The sequence below is a fragment of the Trachinotus anak genome, unplaced genomic scaffold (assembly GCF_046630095.1).
Source record: "Trachinotus anak isolate AG129_WGS33_773 ecotype Australia unplaced genomic scaffold, CSIRO_AGI_Tana_v1 ptg000001l, whole genome shotgun sequence".
NCBI lineage: Eukaryota > Metazoa > Chordata > Actinopteri > Carangiformes > Carangidae > Trachinotus > Trachinotus anak.
In genome coordinates, this window is record NW_027273852.1 from 12,267,431 (window position 1) to 12,281,118 (window position 13,688).

General features: G+C 38.3%; 1 protein-coding gene across 1 annotated transcript; it reads right to left on the bottom strand.

The window, feature by feature from the left end:
- Positions 1–605: 605 nt before the first annotated feature.
- LOC139620963 (immunoglobulin-like domain-containing receptor 1) lies at positions 606–10,721 on the bottom strand. Its single transcript, XM_071477064.1, has 8 exons — positions 10,419–10,721; positions 7,026–7,196; positions 5,605–5,754; positions 5,069–5,188; positions 4,790–4,936; positions 3,864–3,989; positions 1,832–2,730; positions 606–1,452 (listed from the first exon to the last, which is right to left on the bottom strand). Exons 1-8 carry the CDS (start codon positions 10,465–10,467, stop codon positions 1,414–1,416), a joined length of 1,701 nt encoding a protein of 566 aa, XP_071333165.1. The 5' UTR covers positions 10,468–10,721; the 3' UTR covers positions 606–1,413.
- Positions 10,722–13,688: the final 2,967 nt, after the last annotated feature.

Here is a 13,688-nt window from a genome sequence, read left to right on the forward strand (position 1 = left end):
TGGAGCGAACTTTAACTACTTTATATACTGTTGGGTATTTTAATTTATAACAGTGCATCATATTCTATTATTTGATCATATACTTTGTATGTCAAAACTCAGTCTCTAAAGTAATTAGTAACCACAGCTGTTAAATAAATATAGGAGTGAGAAGTATAACATTTACCTATGAAATGTAGTGAAGGACAAAGTTGAAGAAAGTTGAAATACTCAAGAAAAATGTAGGTACCTCAAAACTGTACTACAGTGCAGTACTTTCCACCACTGCATGTAACAAAGCAAAGACAAACATGCTCAAATCTCCTGACCTTCATATCAATAGCAAAGCAGATATATATCACATAAATTAATCAAAACATAAGTCATACATACATCTTTATTTAAAGTTCATGTATATTGAGTACTCCCTTCTATCCTTAACCAATTTAAACATTTTGATCAGAGAACAAGGATTTTGGCCTCGTATTGGTATTGGCCTACCCTACATTAATTAGTTTTAGTTTAAGTTTAAACTAAAACTTCAAACTTCTTCAAACATCTGTGCGGTTAAGCTTCTCAGATGTCATTAATGTCTAAGTACATGAAATGACCCACTGCACACTAGCTGTATCTAAAAAGGGGTTTATTAAAAATGCACATTTCATGACAGTGCACCTATATTCATATTTGTGACAAAAGCAAACATGAATGAAAATCACAATTATATTTTGGTTCCAATACGTACAGCAAGAGTTTAACCTATGTGTCCACTAACTCTGTCCATCGTCCTACAAATGTCCACGTAGTGTGCCTTCCATGGCTGTTAGAGTCTAATAATGTTAGTATGGATAAAAAAAAAAACAAAAAAAAAACACACACTTTAAATAGTACCAGAAATTATGCAAAAATAAGAAATTATAAAAAAACAAAACAAAAAAATGCACCTGTATCATGTATCTATCTGCAAAAACACACATAACATGTTCACAACAACAAACCTTAATAACAATCAAAATCTCAGTATCCAACAATCTGCTTTAAACTGTTAAAATGTTTACTTCACAAACACAAAAAGGAGGATACTTTAATCCATCACCAGAAGGAAAAGACCCGCAAATTACAATTAAGACAACTCAGAAAAGACTCACATACACTGATCAGCTAAATAACAAGAGACCAGGCTCAATATAACTGCATGTTATCTGCAATTTACAGCCTCAACTGAACCGCTTTTCTTCATATATAAAAATAATGCTTTTTGTTGCAATAATATATAATGCATACAAAGTAAATGTTTATTCATACAATAAATTTAAAATACAAAACAAAAACTATGTCCTTGCACACGGATTGAACAGATTAAGTTACCTACGGTTTGTCTTCATTTTCACCGTTTTAGAAACATCCAGGAAAAGGTAAAAAGTTGGAAATGCTTTAGATGACAACGCTGGTGCCGCTACGGGAGCTTCTATCCTACAAGAGAAAAGTGACAGAGGCAAGGTTAAGTTAAAGAGGGAGATATGATTGGTCATAATGAAAAGTATTGGACACATAAAAAATTTGACTTGATGATGGCGCTAGAAGAAAAGTTAAGAGATCACCAAAGTTACAACAGTTACCCCAGAGGGGAACATAAATGTCATAAATAGTTTTAAAGACATTTCATCAAAACCACAAATGTCATCTTTTGTCTTCCAGCACCGCTAGCATGGCTAAAAAGTGATGAGAGACAGAAGTCAAAATTTAAAACCCAACAGAAAGGTAAGAGGCAACAGAAAGCAATGACACACAGAGAATCACTCTGAGCACACGGCTGGTTCAGTGTTTGTCAGTATTCGTGTGTGGCTCTTACAGAGAGGCGGTTGTGGGTCCTCCGGCCGTTGCTGTGTCCAGGCCCGATATCAATGGAGAAGTAGCTGGGGGGCTTATCCAGCCAACTCTTTCCTTTTCCTCCTGCTTGTCTGCTGCTGTCCTCGTCATCGGAGCTCCAGGACCCTTTGTGGCGCGGAGGAGGTGAATAGCTCCTCTCCCTCCGAGTTGCTCTGCTGTGCAGCTCCTCCATCAGATCATCGCGACTTCGGGCTCGTGGTCTGGACCCACCTCTCCTCCTCCCTGCTGAGCCTCCTCTCTCATTTCTCGAATCCCTGTGTGGCGCTCTTCCTCGCCTGTTGTCCCAGTCGGAGTCATCACTATAATCACGCAAGATCCCCCGCCTGGGAGGGGAGACATCTCTGTCTCTATACCTTCGACTGTCGAGGTGGGCTCCTCCTCCAGAGCGATTTGTACTCCCACTGGACTGACTAGAGATTCTGGGGCCACTCCGGGCTCCATCTCCACCTCCAGGCCCCCTCCGAGAGGAAAAACTGGGTACGCGTTGGATTATAGGAGGCAGGGTGATCACCCTCCTCTCCACCCCTCTCACCCCCATCTCATCCAGGGCGGACAACATACTTGGGGGCCCAGGTGTGTAGGGAACTGCTGGAGGTGCCGGCTGTGGCTGTAGGTGATGATGAGGGTGTGACGGATGCATATTCTGGACTGACTGTAGAGCCATTTGAGGTGACACTATATCCAGCCCCCTCACCTGGTTCTCCAGGTAGTCCAACACCTGGTTGTTACCTTGAACGCTGCCATGCACACTGCCGTTCATATGGCGTGGAGGGGGAGGGGGCTGCTGCTGCAGGGCCATGGGGGACAGCTGCATGGGAGCCATGGCAAAGTTTTGTTTGGCAGGATAGTCTGAGTATGAGCCTGGAAAAAAGTCAAATAAAATGTTCAGTTTACAAATGAATTTGGAGAGACAGATAAACCTATAAAATTGATTATTTTGGCCACTTGGGGGCAGTGGAAACAAGCTGTAAACACATCACTGACATATCTAACTGTAACTGGCAGAATCTCTGTCAGTCTGTGTGTATCTAGCTGAGGGTCAAAGGAAGTGCACTGGTTATTTTTTTGGGTGATGCTCTTAAGAAAGCTGCAAACTGGATTAATGAAAACCAAGCAATCAGCCTCTACCAACAGGCACATTTTGAACAAGCTGATATTGTTGTTGAATGTTGAATAGCATGTATAGTTGCCTATTTAAAGCAGATATGGAGCAAAATTAGCATCCATGTGAAGTTATGCTTGTGGCCACCTAGTGCACCTGAGCCCAATATTCACTCTCTTTTAGCTCTGTTTTGGTCTCTACCGGCTCCTGAGGGAAATACCTGACTGTTTAGCTGCTAAATGCTTCAGTGTGTTCACCAGCTTTGTATGACTGCTGTGTTGGTGCTGACGTGGTTGTGTGCAGTTGGTTTTTAGAGCATTTTCTGCTAAAGCTCTCTGTGGAGCTGAGGGGAACTGCAGAGTCACTGTGAGCAGCTCCTTTCAGATACAAGCAGTCATGTGATCTGTTAATCATATAAAAATATTCACTCTGGCTGTTTTAATCTAGAAAAAGGCTTAATTTTCACAACTATATTATCTCCCCCACTTTTACAGTTTGAGTTTGTTTACTGACTAAAATCTCTTTTATAGAGCATCCTCTCACGGTCCAGCTGCCTTAATCCAGATGAGAGAAGCTCTGAGTTAATGAAAAAAGGTTGATAAACAGATTGATAAAGGATGATAAACAACAGTGAGAAGTTTTTACTCTGGGTTTCACCTTTTAGGCTACATAACGCTCAAATCACCTGATCAGTGGAGCTTGCTGGGGTTGTGAGGCAGCACAAGAGAATTTTCTCAGAAGGATTTGCTCAAACTGAACATCAAAGATAACAGTAAAAAAAAAATGTTTTACCTTGTGTCCACCTGCTTATGAAAGCAAACCAAACAACACACCTTGGGGGAAAGCATTCAACAAAGGATTACAAATAAGTCTTATTGTGCTTTTGTGTCACCTGAATACAGTATGGGGACGCCCTGGGAGGAGGCATTGGAGCTGATGGGAGCGTAGATGGGTTGACCATTCATCCAAGGAGCCATAGCCTTCTGAGCCTCCTGCAGCATCCTGTGCTGCATCACAGCTGAAATCACAGCAGAGAATAGAAGAGAGGGGCTTTGAAGCTGCTCACATGACTCAGCTCATTGACATCAGTGATAACTGAGTAGATTTTGGTATTTAAGCTTTAACATGTGACCATAACCATATTTTCTCTATGAGGTGCTAAATGTTTACGGTTCTGTCTTTTCTGGTTTCAAAAGCCGGAGATAATCTGCCTTTTTCACAGCAGACTTTTTGATCTATCACAGCAGGAATAATTACATTAACAATGGCTCTCTCAGTAAGCCATGGCAGTGTGATGGTGAGCCAGAATGAAAAACACATTGCTGTTACTATTTACTTTGGAGATTTTTTATATATATATATATATATATATATATATATATATATATATATAAAACCTTTGGCTATTTTACAAAACAAGGTGTATCTTTTTAGATTGAACTACTCAGCTGTATATAAAGTAGTTAAAATTAGATCTGCTCCAACATTAAAACATGGCTTACGTGTTAATGCACCAGAAATAATAATATTACACTGACAGGGGTCATTCTGCTGTATAATGTGCACTTTTACTTTTATACTTTTACTTTTACATGCTGCTTATAATACATCTATATTTCTACTCAGGTAAGATCTTGAATTGAATACTTTCATTTTAACTAGCGTGTTTTTATATTGTGGTATTGCAACTTTTATCTAAAAAAGGGTCTGAACAATTCTTCCACCACTGCAGAGTACAGACATGTCTGGCTCCTGACTAGCTCATGTGAATTTGCCTCCTAACCAACAGTATGATACGGAAGAAAGGATCTCCTCTACCTTTTTCTGGGCAGCAGCATGTCTGTGGACAACAGGGGCAGCGGACGTAGCAGCAGCACTTCTGCGGGCAGCACTGACAGCAACATATGCAGAAAAGCATGATGAGCAGGAGAGCACCGATGATGATAAGCAGGACTGTCAGCCAGTCTGGAGGAGATCAGAGGAAAACATGGTAACTGATATTGCTACTGATACTTCAAGCTTCTTCTTAGTAAACCAACTCATTTTCTCAAAGTGTATCCAGGCTGAACATGAACTCAATGAACTGAGGAAACGTACGGTACACGATGAGTTTGACTTCACGATCTGAGTCCCCTGTCGTGTCACCAGCAGCATCGATGTTGCAGAAATACACACCATTATCCCACCACATCACCTCAGTGATGACCAGGTCAGCATCTGGTGACAGATTTAAGTAAAAAATAATCAAGAATTATATGATGTTCTAAGCTGGGCCACTTTAGTACAATGAAATGAAAACATTTTTCATACAAAAAGATGTGCAAGAAAAGCAGAAAATCTTCATAGATACTTGAGTATCTTGTTTCGTTTTATGTTTCTTATGCAATATATACTTTGTGTTTGCTAGTGTCTTGCCTCAGGCGCTATAGCGACTCCAGTTCTGCTAATGAAATTAGTAATTAGGCAAAGTGAAAATGAACAAATACTTCTCTGTTAACATACAGTATGTTCACAAACCACACTAAAAACTCATACCTTAAAGATTGAGTATAAGTGGGCGAAACAAATTATTTATCCTGATTTCTATGCAAATATATGAAGCCAACTGAAATATCAACAAATATCAAACTCACTGTTTCGAATGGTAATTTTGCGTTCTCTGTAGTCTGCACCCAGTATGGGCTCATTAATGCCTCTCTTCTGGATCACTGTGCGGACTGTGCGCTGGCGGTCCGGGCAGTCATTGGAGGGGTCCTGACCCAGCTGCAGAGCAGCCTGATAGCCTTCAGAAACACAGAGGAAAAAGGTGAAAAAGGTTCAATTTATTGCATATTTTGGTCAGATCAGTGTCAGTATTACACAATACCGATATGTACCTGCTTTAAAGCAGTTACTAGCAATAACAGCACCTACACAAGTTTATTGCTACTGCTTCAAAGTTGATGTGCGTTTAATGATATTATCATGATAACATATTTTTCCTAGTTGTTGTGATATTACAATATCAATAGGTCAACAGACCTTTCTCACAAAAGACATTTTAACATATCATAGCAGAGAGAGCACATCTGCAACTGATAACATTAAAATCTTTAATAAAATTAGATTCCTGCTATGACAAGTCAATAAGTCAGACGTAAAAAAGGTTGTTTCCAGTGCAGTACAAGAGAGTCAGCATGTACAATATCAGTACACTGACATCAACAACGAAATACAATTTCTTCCTCCTTTATTAAGCCTGATGGGACTCGATGGATAAAAAAAATTTCATTTACTTTGCTGCATAAAATATCACAAAGGCAGTGGAAGGATAAGTAAAGAATCTCATATGCTGAGTTAAACATGTCTATTCTTTTGTATGTGTTGGTGAAATTTCCATCAGCTTTTGAACTGTGAGTAAAACATACAAAGTTCAACAAGATCATTTCTTTGAATCAGCTATTTTCCTTCCGCACAACTGCATTTTTTGGTGCATTTTAGTTTAATAATTAAAGAGCCAATATTTGGCTACGGGCATTACCTTATTCAACCAGTGGGTTTAATCACCACAAGAAAAAAATCCCAATAGTTAAGCAGGTTGAATTTTGTTACCTGATCACATAAATTGATTTCAGTGACTGTTCAACAACCCAGCAGACATTTTGACTTATCAGTAAGAAGAGGATAGGTGTAATCAATCAACATTAATGACTAATAAAACCTGCTGCTAGGTTTAGGCAACAAAAGCAGTTTGGTTTCAGTTAAATGTTACTATAATCTTGTCCTGTGTCATGCTACAAGTCACTTTAGACTTTTTCAATATTTAATCAACACCACAATCTTTCCCAAACCTTTGAAGCAGGACTTCAACAAAGTCAGTTTAAAGGTTTTGGGGAGTCCTGCTGAAGAAAGCGGTGTGAAGACTAATATTTGACTGAGTCCTTATCTGCCAGTGGTTGAGTTGCATTGTGGGTAATGAAGGCTCCAGGAAGGAGTTCTCTAAAAAAACTACTGTGTAAAGTTCACAACATTATGGCACATTAAAATCACTGTCTCCTTCCACCTGTGGTCTCACCTGTGGAGTAGTACTCCAGCACTGGGTCTTTGCAGAAGGACTTGTATCTCCAGGTGACCAGGACATCCTGAGGGTTTGCTGAGGTTGAATAGTCACAGCGCAGAATCACTGAGGCAAACAGAGTCGTACGCCTCTCTGACTCTGGAACGACCACCTGGATGGACAGCAGCTCTGATAAAAGGAGATGAAAATGGAAGACAAAATGTAAAATACCTACATGACACACAAATGAAATTACTGGAATTTTAAACAGAAAAACTCCTGTGTGTTTGCGTCGTCACAGCTTTGCTCCTGTATGCTGGATTGAGAAGAATCTGACCAGACTGGTTAACAGTTTACTCTTTCACTGTGCACACATTGTACTATTTCATTAGAAAACGCCTGTCAATCATGATTAGCAATTCAGACAGGGAACAAAACAAGTTGATGACAGGTGACCTCTGCTAATTGAGAAAAGTATCAGTTGAGGTCTAAAGTTAAAGTTTACACTTTCCCCCTTCCCATAATTGTCCAAAATCCTGTGGACAACTGTTTCAACATGTGTTAGCCGTTTTCTTCTGAGCTGATTTATGCCTCCACATATATGCATTTTTCATCAACTACCAAGTATTTTTTAGATCTATTGAAACTATGCTGCAGTGAACAATTATTTCTGTTGTCACTTTCCTCATCCAACAATTATTTTCTGAAGGAATTGATTGATTGTTTATCAATTAAATACCAGAAAAGAATGACAAATGCAACAAAAGTCATAATTTCCCAGAGACATCTTCAAATTGCTTATTTTGCCCCACCGCAAGTCCCAAACCCAAAGCTATTTAGTTTATTATTGTAGAAGAGTTTGAAAAGCAGGAACCAGTGCATTCTGGGGATTTTTGCTCAAAGAAGAATTAATATCTTTTCCATTCAACGGAAAAGTCGTCTTAGATTAATTTTCTATACAACAACTAATCGAGTAATCGACTAATTGTTTCGCTGCTATGCCAGACCTTGATATCCTGACTTCATTATTTAGCCTACCCTCATCAGTAGGAATGGGGAAACACCTGTCAGTATAATACCATACAATTTGACAGCACCACATTCTGCAGCCCGTTGACTCAACACCTCTCTGGAGCGGTTTTAATAAAAACTGAACATTATGACCTTTATGAAGTTTGGATGTACCTATTTAACTGAGCCCAGCTGTGTATGTGGTTTAAAGAATAGTTGGTTAGTTAGTGAATTCATTTACCAAAACTTTATAAATATATACAATTACTTACAATGTTTAAAAAAGACACCAGGTTTGTGATATGTTTACTGAAAGTCTATAAATCTGAGTATTTAAATTAATGATTTTGTCCTTATTGATAACTGGCTAATGTGGATATTATGTGGTATTTTTTCAAGTTATTGATTAACCATGTATTCTATGAAATGCAAAGCTGCCAGATCCAAAGAAAGTGACGTCTTAAAGTTGCTTATTTATCTGACTGTCTAAAATAAAGCTGTTTAATCAACAATAACATAGGTAAGACTGTTTGTCATGTTTGCTTCATAATTAACTTAAATAATTAATCAATGATCGAAATTGTTGGTTGCTTTTTGTCAATCGACCAATTAATCAATCGATCTTACGACTCTAAACTGCGAGATTAATACATTTAATCTCGATGAGAATAAGAATTGCAGTGTTACAGCAGCAAAATCACTTAAATGGATAAAAAGATAAGGACAATCAAAAAAAAAAGAAACTGAGACAACTAAAAACATATTAAGTCATAAATAATAGACAATCAAATAGAATAAATATTAATTCTGAGAATATATATTAGCAAGCTAAAGTGAGTGAAACCTGTGGATTTATCTGCAGTCATGTATAAATTTGTCCTAAATTGTCTCATGACCATCTGTTACAATTTTACACAAACACAATTATTTTAACTAATAACACATAAATCATTGCATTGTTCTTGTTCATATTGAAACAATAAGTCAAACATTCACAGTGTAGGCAGGAATAAATACGTGAACCCTTTAGCTACTGGCATCAACAACAGCTATTTGAAGTCAGGAATCCAGTCAGTGTAATGAGGTCAGAGGTGTTGGTGAGAGCTACAAACATTTTGAGTTTGCTGTTCACAAAAAGCATCTGCTGATGTGAACCATGCCTTGCAAAAAAAACATCTCAAAATACCAATGGTCAAGAATTACTGATTTGCATGAAGCTGAAAGAGTTACAGTCATCTTAAGATATTCATCAGGCCGCAGCCAGACAAACTCTATCTGCAAATGGAGATGATTTCGTTCTGTGGCTCCTTTCCCTACATCCGGTCATTAAGGCTGCATAATTAATCAAAATACAACTGAAATTGCGATATAGCCAAGTGCAATATCCAAATCGCAGGAGCTGCAAAAAAAAAACAAAAAAAAAAAAAACAAAACACAGGAGCTGCTATTTTTTAAAAGATAAAATGCATTGTTAGCAACATCTGATAAGTCCAAAAGCACAACATTATCATTATAACAGCTGAAGGCTTCAAGAAATAATTGGAGCTGGTTAACATCTCTGTTCGTGAGTCTGCCATTCACAGATCATTATACAGGTGAACATGGTGAATTATGTTAAATGATGCTTTTGAGTTCTCACAGAAATTTCAGAACTCGACTTCAGTGCCTATAGGATAACTTCTCTTACACATATTGCTCTGAAAAAAATGTCAGTTAAGCAATTACTTGATCAACAGAAAATGTTGCAACAATTTTGATAATTTGTTAAATGCTACACTTATCAAATCCCAACTTGCACTGGGAAATATATAAAAAGGAACAAAGGGAAAAGTTTACACCATGTAAGATATTACACAGACACAGTATCACGCTTCATTAATAAAACTTGTGAGGGATGATTTGTGGGAGTGGAAAGTTTTTCCACAGAATTTGTCAGACCATTCTGGGTCAGAGGCATGGAGGTCCTGGGTGGAGGTTCCCTCTCCACCTTCACTCCCCAAATACTCCACATATCTCAAAATGTGCATTTTCAGTTATTATGCTTGGCATGATAAAATCCTCCCCAACTATCTAAGGTACTGGAAAATAACTAAAGCACCAGATTACTGGCCACATGTGATTTAAAAGGAAACATTTGCTTTCTTTAAACATGTTTTACATTTTACAGAAAATAAAATCCACACAGAACTAGTGGTGTGCAGTCACGTGATTCGGCCTTGTGCTGTTTGTACATGTCGATAATTAACTTGTGCACAGACTTTACTGTGAATCTCGACTGTTTGCCGAGGTGGCTTCCCTCTGCTTTCCTGACTACACACGGAAAGAAGCGGATGGTACTTGTTTAAAATATGAACTTTAAGGGAAAACGGTGTGTTTACTGCTAAGACCTTAAAGCCTCACCTGTCGGCAGGTGAACCAGCAGCAGCGCCATCAGGATCATATTTCCCATCTCGTCGCTCTTTATCCTTCCGCGGAAACGTCGCTCTTTATCCTGTGGGCGATTCAAAACCCGCTGAAAACCTTGAGTATTTGGAGATGAGCTTCGTGTAGCCGCTGCCCTGCATAGTAACCCGACCTTCCTCCTAAGACGACATGTTTGCCGGGCCTATTTGTTTTCTGTGGGGAGAGACGAGTGTTTACAGCCGCAACGAGAAGCAGCTTTCCCACGGAGCGTCCGTGTCGGAGGTGGATCACCCCCCCCCCTCCAGCTACAGGTGACATCACTGACTCCGCCCCCTCTGACAGGTGCAACATGGGGGAAATGGAGGAGCAGGAGGTGCACACAACACGTTTCATGTACCCTGAAATTATTCAACCATTATTTTCCTCAAAGTAACACTTTGTTCATAAACTTGTGTAAACGAGTGAGATTAAGAATTTATGTAGACATCATACAATAAGCTTAAAAAACACCATTACAACTACTCAACTGTATCAAAAAAGCAGAAAATTAGATCATCATCTACACGTTGATGTATAAAACATATAATACAGAAATATGACATGTAATAGTACTACATTATATGACTTGAGTATTTTTACTTTTGACACTTTAAGTACATTTTGTCCATAATACTTTGTAATGTTTACTTACAAGAACAAGACTTTTACTGCAACAGTCAAATGCTGCTTACGCATTAAGGCATCAATAACAATAATACAGAAATATAGTTTAAGCTTAGCTGCTTGTGTAACATTACTTGTCATGGTCTATTTTCACATTGTTGTGTTGCTGCTTTCACTGAAGGAGAGAAACGGATTACTTCATCCTCCACAATGTGTATCGTCCTCACTTGTAGTTAACTAGCTAGCAAACTCAGTTTAACCATTCAGTTTAAACTAGTTTAAGAAAGACCCTCTACTCACATAAAGAACCCCTCCCCCCCAAAAAAACTTTAACAGGAAAAAAGTAACAGTGGCGAAACAGACAGCGTGATTAGTAAATCACTACTTTATTAATCAGTAAATATTCTGTCCCCTGCTGTGATTTGGTGAGTTCACTGCCTCTAATGAGTGTAATCAAATGCTGTTTACATGGCAGCTGGATACACTCTCCATGTGAATGCTAACATCCACTCCATCAATCTTCAGGCTGGCTTGCCCCTCAGCATGTGAGCAGGAAACAAACAAACAAATAAACAAAAAAACAGTTAAATTATGAAGCCTGCATAATCTGAATGTAAAGTGAGTAAAGTAGAGGCATGTCAGCTCGGCTGGCACGATGGTTTTCATTTATTCGTCTGTGGCAAACAGCCCGAGTGTAAAGTCCACTCTCAGGATGAGTCATGTTGAATGAGTGTTGGAGCTCTTTGTGTGAGCATGTTTACATCTCCTGTCCGGGACGTAGACCCCGGCGAGCTTTATTGTTGACACAAAACAAACCCGCCTGAACTGGGTTCAAGTGCTGCTCTCAGCTCCCTGAAGTGCGCTCGAAGTCCTGTGAAAAATGCTGCATGGATGAAAAGCTTTGCCAACACATCTGTGTGTGTCACTTTTCAAAGTCCCTCCCTGTCAGTATCTGGCTAGCACATAGCCTTTTATTGTCTGTGTCTAGTGTGTGCAAAATATTTACAAGGTAGTTTATACATGACCACAAAGAATCACAAAATGACAAGGAAAAGACACAAAGTGACTGCAAAGAGTCGCAAAACATTTACAAAGACACAAAATGACCACAGAGACACAAAACGACAACAAAGAATCACAAAATATCCACAAAGAGACACAAAATAACTATGAAGATTTGCAAAACGACTACAAAGAATCACAGAGTACTCAGAGACACAAAATGACTGCACAAAACACCACAAAGTGATTTACAAAATAACCACAAAGAGAGGCTAAATGTCCACATAAAACAATTGTGAAGAATCCCATAATAACCACAGAGACACATAATAACCACAAAGAGCCAAAAAGAGCAACAAAGAGACAAAACAACAACAAAGGCACTCAAAATGAACATAAGGTGACACAAATGCTATAAAAAGGACTCAAAATGACAAGTTATACTGTTGCGTTGACTATTAATCATGTAGAGTTTATTGCTGCCAAGAATGAGGCTCTAAATGTGAGACTTAACACAGTTTTACTGATTTTTGTTAGTGTGTAAGGTTCTGTAAATATTGTGAGATTATGATGTGCCATTTAGCCCAATCACACCTTAAAATACTTTCTATAAACATTTGAAAGCACCACACACACTTCATATGAGTGGTAACGTGTGCTGACTGCGTAGAAGGAAGTTTCAGTAAAGCTCTAGTGTTTATTTAACTGTGTACATTTGATAAGTTACGATAAAAAAACACAAGCTTTGTCCAAGGTACACACACATTATCATACACTTTATCAAACACAATGGCCACTCAAAGACCAAATTCTGTCGCAGACAACAGGTATTTTAAATGAAAAACAATCTTGTCAACACTGCTGAATTGCAATCATACGTGAAACCAACCCATTAACTTTATAATTACTTACCTTTGTTACATCACTTTCAATGTGGAAGGTGGAGAAATAGGCCTACATATAAAAATACATATAAATATAATTGAATTAAATTTTATTCTTCAAAAGAGTTGTAAACAAACCTTTGGAGGAAGATACTCCTTTATCAAGAGAACACCTGTAGTGACCAAATGTGAACGTGTAAGACACTTTTTGAGTTTAAAAATTGTAAAAAAAAAAAAATTTAATGAACAAATATAAAAATGTATGATCTGTATGACATGTTGGAATCAGTTTTTTACAGACTGGGGTGTTTTCTACTCAACTGTGCTTCTTATTATTTAATTGGGTTGGTAAAAATATTTTTGGGCGGGTTGTGATCATTTTTGTACCATTTATCACTGATGAAATAATTGGCTATTTCAAATAAATCTGCTCCGCTCGTCTGCTTGGTATGATTGAGACTGATGCTGCGCTGAAATGCAATGACTGATAACTGATGAAGAAACAAATGTCATTTTGGGTTATTTAATTATATAGATATCTAAGCTCATATTCATACATAGGGACGTGTGTGCACTATTCCGTAGTTGTGAATACTGCGTTGAAGTCTGTTTAGCAACATGGCAAATATGTTTTCATCAAAATAATACTTGTTGATCATGAAACACTGCAAACTCACATAACTGCTTGTTTATGTGATTTTGTCAATCCATGCCAGGA